Consider the following 13,546-nt stretch of genomic DNA (forward strand, 5'->3'; position numbering starts at 1 on the left):
TGCATTCACAGCAACACCAGCAAGTCTCACCACCCTTGCGGCTCAGCCGCCTCTGGTGGAGCCCTGCCCGGGCGGGTGAGCGGCGTGGCGTGGTCCGGCCGGCCCCGCCCACAGGCGCCCGCCCCGCCCCTGCGCCGTCCAGCCCCCGCGCCCCGCCCACAGGCGCCCGCCCCGCCCCTGCGCCGTCCAGCCCCCGCGCCCCGCCCACAGGCGCCCGCCCCGCCCCTGCGCCCTCCAGCCCCCGCGCCCCGCCCACAGGCGCCCGCCCCGCCCCTGCGCCCTCCAGCCCCCGCGCCCCGCCCACAGGCGCCCGCCCCGCCCCTGCGCCCTCCAGCCCCCGCGCCCCGCCCACAGGCGCCCGCCCCGCCCCTGCGCCCTCCAGCCCCCGCGCCCCGCCCACAGGCGCCCGCCCCGCCCCTGCGCCCTCCAGCCCCCGCGCCCCGCCCACAGGCGCCCGCCCCGCCCCTGCGCCCTCCAGCCCCCGCGCCCCGCCCACAGGCGCCCGCCCCGCCCCTGCGCCGTCCGGGGCCCGCGCCCCGCCCACAGGCGCCCGCCCCGCCCCTGCGCCGTCCGGCCCCGCCCACAGGCGCCCGCCCCGCCCCTGCGTCGCACCGCCCCGCACGCACGTCTCACGTCGCCCCGCGTCCCCTGCGTCGCACAGCCCCGCACGTCGCCCCGGCCCTTGCTCTGCAGCCATGTGGGCGGCGGCCCCGGGGCTGTGGGTGCTGTACGCGGGGCGTTGGGCGCTGCTCGGCGGTCGCCAAGCGGGGCTCCTTCGCGGCGGCGCCCGAGGCCTGCACGGCTCTCCGGTTCCCTGCGGCAAGAACCTGCTCAAGAAGTTTGCCTCGAAGACTAAGTGAGGACCCAGTGGGGGAGCGGCCCGCCGCCGCAGGGCCGGGGTCGGCAGGGCGGGGGTCCACGCGGCGGGGTGGGACGGGGGCGGGGCTCTCACGGGGGCGAGGCGCGGGGCGGGGCTCTCACGGGGGTCCACGCGGCGGGGCGGGGCTCTCGCGGGGGGCGGGGGGCGGGGGACGGGGCGGGGGCTGGCGTGGTGGCGGGGCCCCGCGGGGAGCCCCTCCTCTCACTGCTGGCTGTTGAGGTCTTTCTGCCCGATGTCTGCCGTTGTCTGCGTAGTCGAGGTAGTACAGTTTTACGTCTTCTAAAAACTAACAGTGCATCCTGAACGTGTGAAGCGATGTGTACATTTATCTTGTTTCCTGTTACCCGAAGCATTTTCCAGGAGAATAGTTTCATCAAATGAAGAGAAAGAAGAAAAATATATGAGAATTTTCTTTCCGCGTTAATGCTTTCTACGTGGGCTTACTTTGAGGAATAAAGAAAGCTTGTCAGGATGATTTCTTTTAGCGGTCAGAGACAATTATGTTGATTTCCATACCACTTTCAAAAACGTATTTATTTTTGTTTCAATATGTTTTTCTTTTTGTTTCAATAGACTTTTTTCAATATGTTTTTGTTTCAATAGGCTTTTTAAAAACAGTTTTAGATTTACAGAAAAATAGGCAAATAGAGTACAGAGTTCCCATAGAACCACACTCAGTTTCTGCCGTATTGACACCTTACCTTAGTGTGGCACGTTTGTTACGATGAATGAACCAATATTGATTCATTCTTGCTGACTGAAATCCGTGCCTTATTCACATTTCCTTAGTTTTTGCCTGATGTCCTTTTTCTGTCCCAGGATTCTCTGCAGGCACCACATTCCACTTAGTGGTCACCTTGTTAGGCTCCTCTTGATTGTGGCAGTTTGTGGAACTGTCCCTGTTTTTGATGACCTTGACAGTGTTGAAGAGCACTGGGTGGATATTTTATAGGATTCCTCTCTGTTGGGATTTGTGTGATATTTTTCTCATGATAATACTGGAGTTAAGGGTTTTTGGGAGGAAGATCACAGAGGTAAAGTGCCAATTGCATCGCATCATTTCTAGGGCACTTGCTATCAACATGGTTTGTCACTGTTGCTGTTGGCCTGGATGGCTGCTGAGGTCGTGTCTGTCAGGTTTATCCACATAAAGCTGCAGCCCCTCCCCTTTCATACTGTCATCTTTGTGGGGAGTCGCCACGTGCAGCCTGCACCTCAGGAGGGGGGAGTTATGCTCGTGAATTATTGGAGTCATGCATGGGAGATGTGTGTCTTCGCCTCCATTTTTTAATCAACTCATGTCAGTATGACTTGTGAGTTATAATCCAATCCTGGTTTATTTTGCTCAGATTGCTCCAGCTTTGAACACTGGGAACTGCTTTAATTGGCTTCTGTATCCCTTTGACATACCATGTTATTGTGTGATTTTGTGGTAATTTTAAATTGTTTTGACCACCTTCTTACATTCTGCCACTACAAGATGCCCCAGCCCTAGAATCAGCTATTTATTCAAGGAGTTCTGGTTCCTTTTATTGGAGAGTGGCTTCAGAAACCATGATCTGAGAACTGGGCATGTTCGTTGCTACTGGAGTGTCTGTCTTTTTGGGCCTTCCAGCTGACAAAGCGAAACGTCATGTGTTTATATTAACCCCTGTATATACGCTTATTGAATAACATCTCTATGTCACCGTCTGTACCTATATTAAGTGAAGCTTGAATTTATGCTGACCCCCAATCTGATCCACTACCACACAGATCGTTCTAGCTTCTTTTCCTTGTACGTCTGTAACCTCCTGGTAACAGTGAGAAGCCTGGCCCTCCGTCCTCTACCCACTTAGTTGTTCAGTCCTGGTGTACGTGTGTGGCAGTAAGTCGCTAACCCACACCCGCCGGGAAACTCCTGTATCAAGTAGGAGACAGTGCTCCTGTGCAAATTGGTGCGTATATTTTTTAGATTGTCTCTATCTTTGGGACTGGAAGTAGACTTTAAGTAACAATTATGAGGCTGAATTAAACTTTGCCTGTCTCTTCCTCACTGTTCATGTTGTTGTCAACTAGATATCTAAGTCTTTAGATCTCCAGTAACATCATTTCTATGTCCAAGTTTAGCCCCTTAGAAACACTTGTGGTATCCTAACCTCAAGTTAGCTTATGTAATTTTTCTTCTTTAATTCACCATCAATATCCAACGTAGTTCTTATTTTCTTCCCATAGAAAAAAGTTTTGGTATGAAGGTCCTTCCTTGAGCTCTCACTTGGTAAGTATAAAGGAGCAGCGATGAGCCACTTATGATTCAGATCGGCGTGAGATTTGAAAACCGGCAAAGGCAGTCCTTCTGTTTCCCTGTTGGAGGGGACAGTGTCTGTACGGGTGGGACTAGATGCATTGGTAACATGGTATTTTGACCTTTTAAAAAAACTAAAGTTTTCCAGAATGTCATATATGTTATCAAATTCCAATGTGGTAATGTCCATTTAGTTTTTAGTGTATGTACAACATATGCATATATATATAGGTATACTTTAAAAGTTTATATAACAGAGGCGGGCCCTGTGGCTGAGTGGTTAAGTTCCTGCGCTCCGCTTCAGCAGCCTAGGGTGTTGCCGGTTTGAATCCTGGGCATGGACATGGCACTGCTTGGCAGGCCATGCTGAGGTGGCATCCCACATGCCACAACTAGAAGGACCCACAACTAAAAATACACAACTATGTTCCAGGGACTTTGGGAGAAAAAGGAAAAATAAAATCTTCAAAAAAATTTTAAAAAGTTTATATAGAAAAAAATACACCGTGTACTAAAAATCACTGAGCTTTCCGTTTTTAGAAGGAGAATTTGATGGTATGTGGATTATATTTCACTAAAATTTTTTGGAAAAAATATATATACTGGCAGTGCTTTTTTTTTTCTGCTTTTTCTCCCCAAATCCCCCCAGTACATAGTTATATATTTTAGTTGTGGGTCCTTCTAGTTGTAGCGTGTGGGATGCTGCCTCACCGTGCCTGATGAGGGTGCCATGTCGGCACCCAGAATCCAAACCAGTGAAACCCTGGGCTGCCGCAGTGGAGTGCGCAGACTTAACCACTCGGCCACGGGGCCAGCCCCATACTGGCAGTGCTTTTAATCTTGGAAGGATATTGGGTAAAATCTAGGAGGATCCAGGTCTATAAAATAAACTGTATCTTAATAAAAGCTAAGGCGGCTGAGAGTAACGTTTGTTTCTTGCTTGTCAGGGTGTTCAGAACCTTCCCAGCCCCCTTTTTTGTTAGTACAACTTTAATGTACAGTCGCAATATTGACTTTTGTGTCTGTTCTTCTCAACGGAGACTTACAAGCCATCCCAGTTGGAATTCCTAACGAAAAGTACCTCGAAGAAGACCAAGAAGGAAGACCACGTACGCCTGAGGGCCCTGAATGGCCTGCTCTACAAAGCGCTGACCGACCTGCTCTGCACCCCTGAAGTGAGCCAGGAGGTTTACGACCTGAACCTGGAGCTCTCCAAGGTAGACTGAGGGCCAGAAGGAGCAGAAACGGGGCTGAGCGCGGTGGGCCCGCACTTCCTCCACATGCCACAGTCTTTCCTCGCCGTTAGCAGAAGGCACCACGTCACTCACAAGGTCTTCATTCGGGTTGCGGAAGTCATGCTAAGTGTGGCCGTTTAAGTAGAAAAGGCAGACGGAGGGCACACACGTGGTGTGAAAGCAGGCGTTTTGCTGCACACGGGAGGGGCCTTTGACCAGACGGTGCTGAGTGCTCTGTCAGATGCCCAGACACCAGGAAGTGGCGAAGTAGGGAGCACTGGAAGATCTGAGGGAAAGATGAGAAGTGGATACGTCTGCCCTCATCTTGGTGTAAAGATAAAGGGGGTGACTTCCTGCTGTCTGTCCGCTCGGAGTGGATTTAGCCAAAGGGAAGTCATGAGAATAAGTGGCAGTTCAGGCATTGTCGATGAGCACTGTAGGGTCGGGGAAGAGGAGGTGTTGGGTTCCAAGCCCCGCTCCCTCAGCTGCGAGTGCGGTGGGAGGCCCTGGCCCCGGCAGTGCGCTGGAGCGCCAGCTTTGGGGCAGTAGGGGTGCCTGAGGGTGCAGACTGCTGATGAGTGAGCTCTTATCTCCTGAATGTTGTCTGTCTAAGGAAAACCCACGTGAGCTGAAAGTGATGTGGGCTCGGGGGGTGGGACGCAGGTCTCTCTGACTTCAGACTTCTCAGCCTGCCGCGTGTACTGGAAGACCACACTCTCTGCCGAGCAGAACTCGCACACCGAGGCCACCCTGCGGAGAAGCGCCGCGCACGTGAGGTGATGACACTCTGCTTCCTGAGTGCAGTGGCTGTGCTTACGCCTTGACTTTCCCACCTGTTTCATTAAGTAGTTTTGGTTTTAGGGAAAATTTTGGAAGCATTTTCTTGAACTTCAGAGTATAATTCATATGTTCATGTAAGCCATAATTAGGTCAGCAGTTCTCAGAGTTGGTCCTAGGGACCCCTGCGATCCTTTAATGGGGTTCATGAGGTTAGAGCTGTCTCCACAATAAGATCTTACTTCCCTTCCGCACTGGTGCCATTTGCACTGAAGCCACAGTGGGTAAAATTGCTGGCCAGATGTGCCGGTGGTCGTTGTGGCTTCATGCCACACGCTCACAGTAACAAGCAGTGCTCGTTTGGTGGATAAGCAAAAGCTACTGATTATTTATTAAGCCTTGACCCTTGGGTGCACGTCTTTCCAGTGTTCGTGTGGTGGGAGGCGTACATGAAACACTGCTGTGGGCTGGCGCAGGAGGGTCGTCTTGGGGAGGACACTGCAGCTGCAGTCATGAGCCGCAATGGACACTGTTTCACTTGACAGAAAAGTGAATCAACACTGGTTACTCTGATTTAGGTGTTGGACAGATATTTTCTCCAAAATGAGCAAAGTGAACCTGTGGCTTCAGAGAAAACAACTGACCATATTTGTTGCAGTAATAAAATTCAAGCTTTCCAGTGAAAATCAGAGTTTTAGAAATTTCTGTCCACCACTGTGAGTTTGACAGCTTTCCGACACTTAGACTCTTGGTGAGATTGGTGGTGATAGTAACAAATGCAATGTTGTGTAGTAAAATGTGTCAGCATTCTGAAAATCTGTACAACTTGGTGAACCAGTATTTTTGAAATGAGCAGTGCGTGAGGTTCCGCAGTCGCAAACAGGGAAGGCCAGGGTGCAAGGCAGACCAGTGGACCTGAGTGTGAGCGAGTGGGGGTGTTCCTTGATTTGGTTTCAGATTCCACATCGCAATAACCTCTAATAAACTGCCATTTCTTGAGATTTTGTGTAGTATCAAAGAAGATCCACACTTTCCTGGAGAGCTGTTCATATGCTCTTTTTTCCAGTTACAGATATGTGCGTGTCTGGATTTTCCTCACATTTCAACTAAAACAACGTATCAGAACAGGGTATGCAGAGGCAGAGATGGGAATTCAGCTGTCTTCCATTGAGCTGGGCATTAGAGAAATTTGCAACCATGTAAACAGTACCGCTTTTCTCAATTTTTTGGAAAATATAGTTATTTTTCATTGAAAATGTCTGGGAACATTTAGTGCACTTATTATTTTAGATGAATAAATATTTTTAAAATTCTCAGTTTTAATTTCTAGTATTGTAAATATTGATAGATATAATCCACATGAACAGAAGCTTTTTGGTGTCCTTAGTAATTTTTAAGAGTATAAAGTGGTTCTGAGACCAAAAATTTTGAAATCACTAAGCTGGGTGATAGTAAAAAAGTTACTCAGTTTTCTCCTCAGTCTTAAAAAATGCAGAAACCTAGCTAACCAGCACTAACCTGCTTCCCTCTCCTTTCTCTCTGTTCTTCTCGCCTCTCCTCTTTGCATCATACTTCGTTTTTAGAAGGGGATAGATGCTGAGAAGTCAGAGTCATATGCAGAAGTAGTATTTTCACATACCTTCCAGTTCAGCTCCTCTGCATCATGATCGCTGACGTCCATCACTGTAATCCCTAATAGTCTCTAAAGTTGTTTATCAGAGAATGGTCAGTTGTTTCATTTTTCACATTTTACAGAAACAAGAAAAAGAGAGATTTCCAAGTGTTGAGATAACAGTATTGTTTTATGATTAATTTTTAGATAATCAGAAAATTCAGTTGAATGCAATGTCCCTTATCCCACCTCTTCTGATCACGCAAGGTTCAGTGTCAAGGTTTTTCCATAACTACGTACCAATATCTATGTCACTCTGAGCAGATATGCAGTGTGTCACAGCAGTGTTTTCACTGGGTACTTGTCGCACCTAGATTGACCTTATATCTGCTTGTGTTGTGTGACTGAATGCTACAAGGATCATTTCTGCATCTGATACCCAGGTGGTTGAGGGCTGTGGCGTCGTTGCGGGTGCATGTCCGTTGGAGGGAGGAATGAAACATTGACAGGTTGTTAGTGCCCAAACATGGAGCCCAAAGCTGCTCTGAGGCCTAGGAGAGCGTCTCAGTTCAGATCAGATTGTTTCCAAGGATCTCACAAGCTGCATTTAGAGGATTAAAAACAATTGCAGTGATGATGCATTTTTATCCCTTTTGTAACGTGCAATTTGGCTAAGGAAGACTCCTCTGGGCTGATGTTTTCAATCTCATTTCTTCTTCTTCGTGAGATTACCATATAGTTTTGTTTCTGGCATTGTCACACCTTTCCACCAAATGTCACCTACAGCCACGCAAGTCTGTGTTGTCTCTGTCTCCAGGCATCTTTTGATGTCCCAGCAGACCCTGAGGAACGTGCCGCCGATCGTATTTGTTCAGGACAAAGAAAATGCAGCGCTAGCCGAGGTAAGGCTTTTAAATAATTAACTTTTTTACAACGTAAACTTTTGTATGAGTAGGATTTTAAGTTTACTTTCTAAATATTCAAAAGATAATGTGTACAGTTTGAAAAAGTAACAGTTGGAAGGGTACAAGTGAAAAGTGCATCTCCTGTGCCCGTCCCACCGATTCCCAGAGGTGAACACTGCATCTGGCTTTAATTTTTCATTGCCTGTCACTCTAACTAGTAAACCATATCTCCACTTCTCAATTTATAAACATGCGGCATTCAGAGCTACCCTCCTGTGCTGCTCCTCACAGCTCCCTAGATTTCAGCCTGTCAGTGGTTACTGTATATCATCAAGGCTTATAAGGTTTGCATTCTGTCCTGTAACTGTAATTGTTTTCCTTCCTTTAGATATAGGTTAATTATAAAGGTTAAAACCTGTAAATATATATATATGTTTTATCTGTGTGGCGGTTACCTGATGGTTATTAAGGTATGTTCTGCCTTTAAAAAGTTTACCCCAAAAACCCCAATAAGTAGCATTTACAATATTATAATTAGGTAGCTGTTATTCCCTGTAGGCCTAGGTAGTATTTAGATCTACAGAGGAAAAAAAGTCTAGTTGGATGTTTCTGTCTTTTGTTATTCATCATATGAGCAGTACTGAAAACATTATCCAAATAGCAATCTTGGCAGGTGTGGCTTTCCCAGTAGTAGAGGGCACAAAAGGGTGAGGCCCCCGTCTGCTGTGAAGAGTTCGGTGGAATTCAGGGTACGGTGTACCACAGAGGCACTTAGCGGGGAGTTCGCCCTGCGTGCTTGGTGAGCTGGTAGGAGGACATCCCGTCTCCTGGTGGTTGGGCCCGCTGCACTCACGATGCCTTGACTTGGCCCTCCCTCTGGGGAGGTAGGTGTAACCTACAGAGCCAGGTGGGTTCCTTTCCAGAAGCCGTCAGTGGGGGGGGGAATGCACGAGATGCTCAAGCACTTCTGGGGCAGATCCTTTGTCCAGAGACTGTGCTGTTGGGTTTCATACTGGAGGCAGCCTTAAGCCTGTCCAGTGGTCTCACCATGTCCCACGTGTGCCCAGAGGTGAAAAGGGCCATGTGCTGATGGTGGGCCCCATATGTGCTCAGAGCTCAGCTGTTGACCGGAGGCAAAGGGAAGGTCGGGCCTCCATCTCTTGTCCTGAAGTTTTTGTCTCACTGAATTTAGAAGCAAGTGAAGGCTGGACCAGAGCGGGGGTCTTTGACTTGGGCGGATGATTATTTGAGGGCATGGTCGTTACTTGCTTGCCCTTGTATAAGTCAGTGCAGTATTTTTCAAATACTTAGGTACTTTTTTTTCTTTTTGGTGAGGAAGATTGGCCCTGAGCTAACATCTGTTGCCAGTCTTCTTTTTTTCCCCTCTCCAAAGCCCCAGTACATAATTATATATTCTAGTTGTAAGTCCTTCTAGTTCTTGTAAGTGGGATGCTACCACAGCATGGCTTAAAGAGTGGTGCTAGGTCCACACCCAGGGTCTGAACTGGTGAACCCCCGGCTGCCAAAGTGGAGTGTGCAAACTTAACCATTCAGCCACAGGGCTGGCCCCTATGTGTGTGATTTTTATTGCTGTGCCATTGTGATCATGCTTTATGTTGCCTCAGCCCTGGTTTTGGATCCAGGCTCTCCTGGGCTTGCACTGACCTCAGTGCGCGTGGCCTTGGGATGGCCCTGGAGGCTGTCAGGACAGGCTGGTCCAGGTGGGAGCCACCTCCGGTGTCCGGGGAGCGGGGCCTGCTGTGGGTTAATGCCTTTGTGCATGCCCTGCTGGGGAGCAGTTCTTATTCCCAGCATAGGCCTCTCAGCCTCCATGGAGCTGGATTTGAAGGCCAGACCCCAATGGGTGCCTTTCACACTGCCATGCGGAAGGGCTTTTTTCCCCCAAACACGCAAATTCTTTGGCAAAGTTGAAGCATTTTACAAAACTACATGAAAAATCAGTAAATGTTAATTCAACTAATATTTAACTGTTTCTTCATAAATTTGGCTAACACTGACAAGTTTTCAATGTAGTCTTAAAAAAGCCACACTTCATTATCAGAGAAAACCTAACTGTCAAATGCGGGTGTTTGAGAGCACAAGCCACGTGGGAGGAGCAGTGCGAGGGCAGCGGGGGGCTGCGTGGGCCGCACGGGGCATGACACCCGTGTCCAGTGGTGCCAGCTCCCTGCGCAGTGCTGGACGGGGTGTGCTAATTACCCTCTCTTTCCAGGTGGATCGGTTGCTGGCTGTTGCTGATTTTGGGCCCCCAGATGAAAACGATGAGTTTATGCAGAATGGTTTCAGGTAATGCGGGGGGAAGTAGGTTTTCCATCCTCCTGGGCAATACTCGTGTGGAGTTGCTGGTTCCCATGGCACTGCACAGTTCTGCACGCTGTGGACTGTCTGCGGGCCAGGCCCTGCCTGTGTCCCTGGGGCCCAGCCTGGTGTCGGCACGTGGCAGCCCTGGCGGCAGCCCAGCAAGCTACCAGCGCCTCAGTGCAGCTGTGGGGAGGGCCTCTGGGCGCCAGGGCCTGCGGCCTCTGCTGTCCTGGCAGCACCTTGTCAAGTGAGGACAGGTGTATCTCCCTCATCCTTTCCATTCACTCGCACATTTTTATTGAGGGCCTACTGCATGCTAGGCCCTGTTCCCGCACTTAGGATTCATCCCTGAACAGAATAGACAGCAGGGTCTTGGGAGCCTGCGTTCTTCTGGGGTGCCAAGAGGAAGCAATAAATGTCTTTGAGCAGGAAATTCAATGTCAGGACGGCGAGGGCCCGTGGGTGGGGGCAGCACTGCAGTTTAAAATCTGACGGCCAGCGCAGGCCTCTGTCTGAGAAAGTGATGTGGGGTTTGGAGGGGTGTGTGGAGGGTCCTGTTCCAGGCGCACGACCAGCTAGGTAGGTTCTCAGCCTGTGCTCCTTAAACTGGCTCCATCACCGTCGCATGGGCCCTCTCTGGAGCTCCAGGGCTGCAGTAACAGCCCGCCTGGTGAGGGATGCTGTTCTTTGGGGACGCCAAGCTAGAGCAGAGGCCCCAAGCAGCAGAGTCCACGGGTCCCGATCAGCAAGGAGGCGGGGAGCCCGATCCGTGGGCCTGGAGACTTTCCAGAGCAGGGCATTAGAGGGTTTAAAGGCGCGACAGGGCCAGATTTGGGCTTTGAAGGGCTTGCTCTGTTTTGCTCCCAGAATGGACTCTTGTCTTCTCTCTTCCTTTGGTTCATCAAGTGGCCTGAGTGATAGATCTGGAGACCCCACCCATAATTCTGCCTAGCTCTCTAAGAGCACTGGCCATGTTTAAATGGAAAAAAATTAAAAATCAGAGCTGTGCCACTCAGGCCCCAGGAATGCTGGCTGAGTGGTTTGGGACTGGGGGGTGCCCGGCCATGCCCCACGTCCTCCCGCTCTCCAGTTTCCCCCAGACATCTGTTAGGATGGTTCACCAGAAGGGGGTGTGGGACGTGGGAAGCGCTGCCCAGGAGCCCACGCTGTTGTCCTGGGTGCTCCTTTGCTTGGTGTGAAGAGTCCTCTTCTCCCCAGCAGGGAACCCAAGGCCCTGAACGCCCTATCACCGTGCAACACCCCGGGCCCCGCCGTGCATTCAGGTGTGTTTGGGATCAACCATGAGGCACTCAACAAGCAGATCATGGAGTATAAGAGGAGGAAAGAGAGAGGGCGTGAGAGGCTGAGCCCCGAGCAGGAGGCTGAGCTGACAAAGCAGACAAAAAAGAGGAAGAAGAGCAAGCGCCGCATGGACGAGGACCTCTCCCCCAAGGACTGCCTGTGGGGGGCGGTCAGTGAAGACGACCTGGCCTACAGTGCAGCCTGTCTGGAGGAGCACAGCACGGTACACGGGTGGGAGCTCCCAGAAGCAGAGCGGGAGCCACAAGTGGAGAGCGATGGCGACAGAAAGGGCCGAGGTGACTGTTAGAGATCTAAGGCATGGACTGGGGCTCCACTTGCTGACCCACCCGTGTCTGCACATGATGCAGCTCTGCCTGAGGGAGGCCCTCGTGTGCAGAGCACCTTGAGGCACGCATGTCCCCCCCTGAGCCCCCCATGTGGCTGTGAGGAGAGGATGGCCTGCAGGGAGCAGAGAGAAATCGTTCCCATTGACGGCAGTACAGTTCATCCTCATTATTTGCGGATTCCATAATTGCAGATTTTCCTGCTGACTAGAATTTCCTTGTAACCATGTGACACCTTCTCGTCATTCTCTGACGCGCAGAAAGGTGAAAATTTGAGTAATCGATGCACAGGGTCCCGGTTAAGTTCCAGCAAGGCAACCCTTTGCCCTCTTGTTTCATATGTAAACAACTGTCCTTTTCACGATCTATTTAAGTGTCACGTTTTTCACATTTTTGTGCCTTTTGATGATGATTTCACTGTTTAAAAATGGCCCCAAGCCAACCCCGTGGCCCTAGTGGTTAAGCTTAGCGTGCTCTGCTTTGGCAGCCTGGGTTCAGTTATTAGGCACAGACCTACACCACTTGTCCGCAGCCACACTTTGGTGGCATCCCACATACAAAATAGAGGAAGACTGGCACAGATGTTAGCTCTGGGTCAATCTTTCTCAGCAAAAAAAGGAAAGAAAAAAAGGCCCCCAAGCATGGTGCTTCAGTGCTGTCTAGTTTTCCTAAGTGCAAAACGGCTGTGACATGCCTTTCAGAGAAAATGTGTGTTAGAGAGATGTTGAAATAAACCGTTACTTAAGTGTGATGTAGAGAAACATTCTCTTGGACTGGGGGCATCTCCTTTTCCCAAGCATCATCCACCTTGAAATAACAAAAAATGGCATTAACAAAGTTTAGATAATCAGAGAACGGTGCTCTATTAAGATAAGCAAGGAAGCTTGCAAATGGCTTTTCAGAGAGTGAATTTCCATTTTTATAAATTCTTCCAGGAAGGACAGCATTGCCATTTCCTCTGCAACAGCGGCAATCTCCCGGTGCCACTTTCTCCGTAGGTGTCTGGGACCGGGCGCTGTGCCTGGCAGGAACGTGGTGCCGAGACGCTCTGTCTTTGCCAGCACAGCACAGCTGTCCCTGTTGCGGGGACAGCATCACAGGACATGGGCAGAGCACTGCGACGCTGCAGGCGTGTTGTCGTTTGGTGGCGTTTGTGCCATCCTGCCTGCCCCAGGAGGGCATGCGCACCCTGGTGTGTGGTGCTCTTCCTTGCGAGCACAGTGGCTTATTCAGTTACCTCCCTCCTGAGCAAAGAAGAAACGTCCAGAGGGAGGATGGATGTGTTTAAGTGTCTGCGGGATTTGCTCTAATCAGGCATGTAAGGTGGCGGGCTTGGAGACAGCTGCCTCTAAACAAGAGTTCATTGCCTGCGGTTCCCGCGAGCAGGGGGCCTCCATGCCACGCTGGGCCTCACAGGGAAGCACGAGGCTTGGTCGGGAGGTAGAGGGAGTGGGGAGCACAGGGGGTGGCTTCTGCAGGAAGGGATGGGCACGGCAGAGAGGCAAGTTTGGGCAGGCCTAGGTTTGGATGGTCTGAGTAATTTCAGCAGGTCCTGGGCCATCAGGGTGGTCTCTGGTTGTCCAGTACCTCGCCCTGGGGGGATTGGGGCAGGGGACATGGTGGCCTGGGAGTGTAAACCGGGTGAAAGAAGTGATCGGGGACCTGGGTCTGGATTGGCTGGTACCATGAGAGGTGTGCTTACAGTGGAGCCATCTGCTGTCTCCAGGAGTTAGTGTCCTCAGTGGGGGCATCTCTCCCTAACTGGCAAGGCCGCAGGATGTCAAAAGATCGTAAATACAGAAAATAAAAACATGGTTAATAATGACGCCACAGCACTGAGCAGCGTGCTCTACTGACCACTGTTTCCAGGTCTGACTGCAGGAAG

At 50.7% G+C, this 13,546-nt stretch overlaps 1 protein-coding gene across 4 annotated transcripts; it reads left to right on the forward strand.

Moving 5' to 3' along the window:
* The first annotated feature begins 588 nt into the window (after positions 1-588).
* Positions 589-12,412, forward strand: RBFA (ribosome binding factor A). 4 transcript variants are annotated; one of them, XM_070627956.1, is made up of 8 exons: positions 589-856; positions 3,095-3,137; positions 4,205-4,381; positions 5,063-5,175; positions 6,243-6,305; positions 7,606-7,690; positions 9,927-10,000; positions 11,234-12,412. In XM_070627956.1, the coding sequence occupies exons 1-8, from the start codon at positions 696-698 to the stop codon at positions 11,622-11,624; spliced, it is 1,107 nt and encodes a 368-aa protein (XP_070484057.1). In that variant the 5' UTR covers positions 589-695; the 3' UTR covers positions 11,625-12,412. The 4 variants fall into 4 exon arrangements, with proteins under 4 accessions (XP_070484057.1, XP_070484058.1, XP_070484059.1 ...); XM_070627957.1 differs by having other exon boundaries at positions 11,237-12,412; XM_070627958.1 differs by lacking the exon at positions 6,243-6,305.
* Positions 12,413-13,546: the final 1,134 nt, after the last annotated feature.

This window comes from Equus przewalskii, chromosome 7 (genome assembly GCF_037783145.1).
Source record: "Equus przewalskii isolate Varuska chromosome 7, EquPr2, whole genome shotgun sequence".
NCBI lineage: Eukaryota > Metazoa > Chordata > Mammalia > Perissodactyla > Equidae > Equus > Equus przewalskii.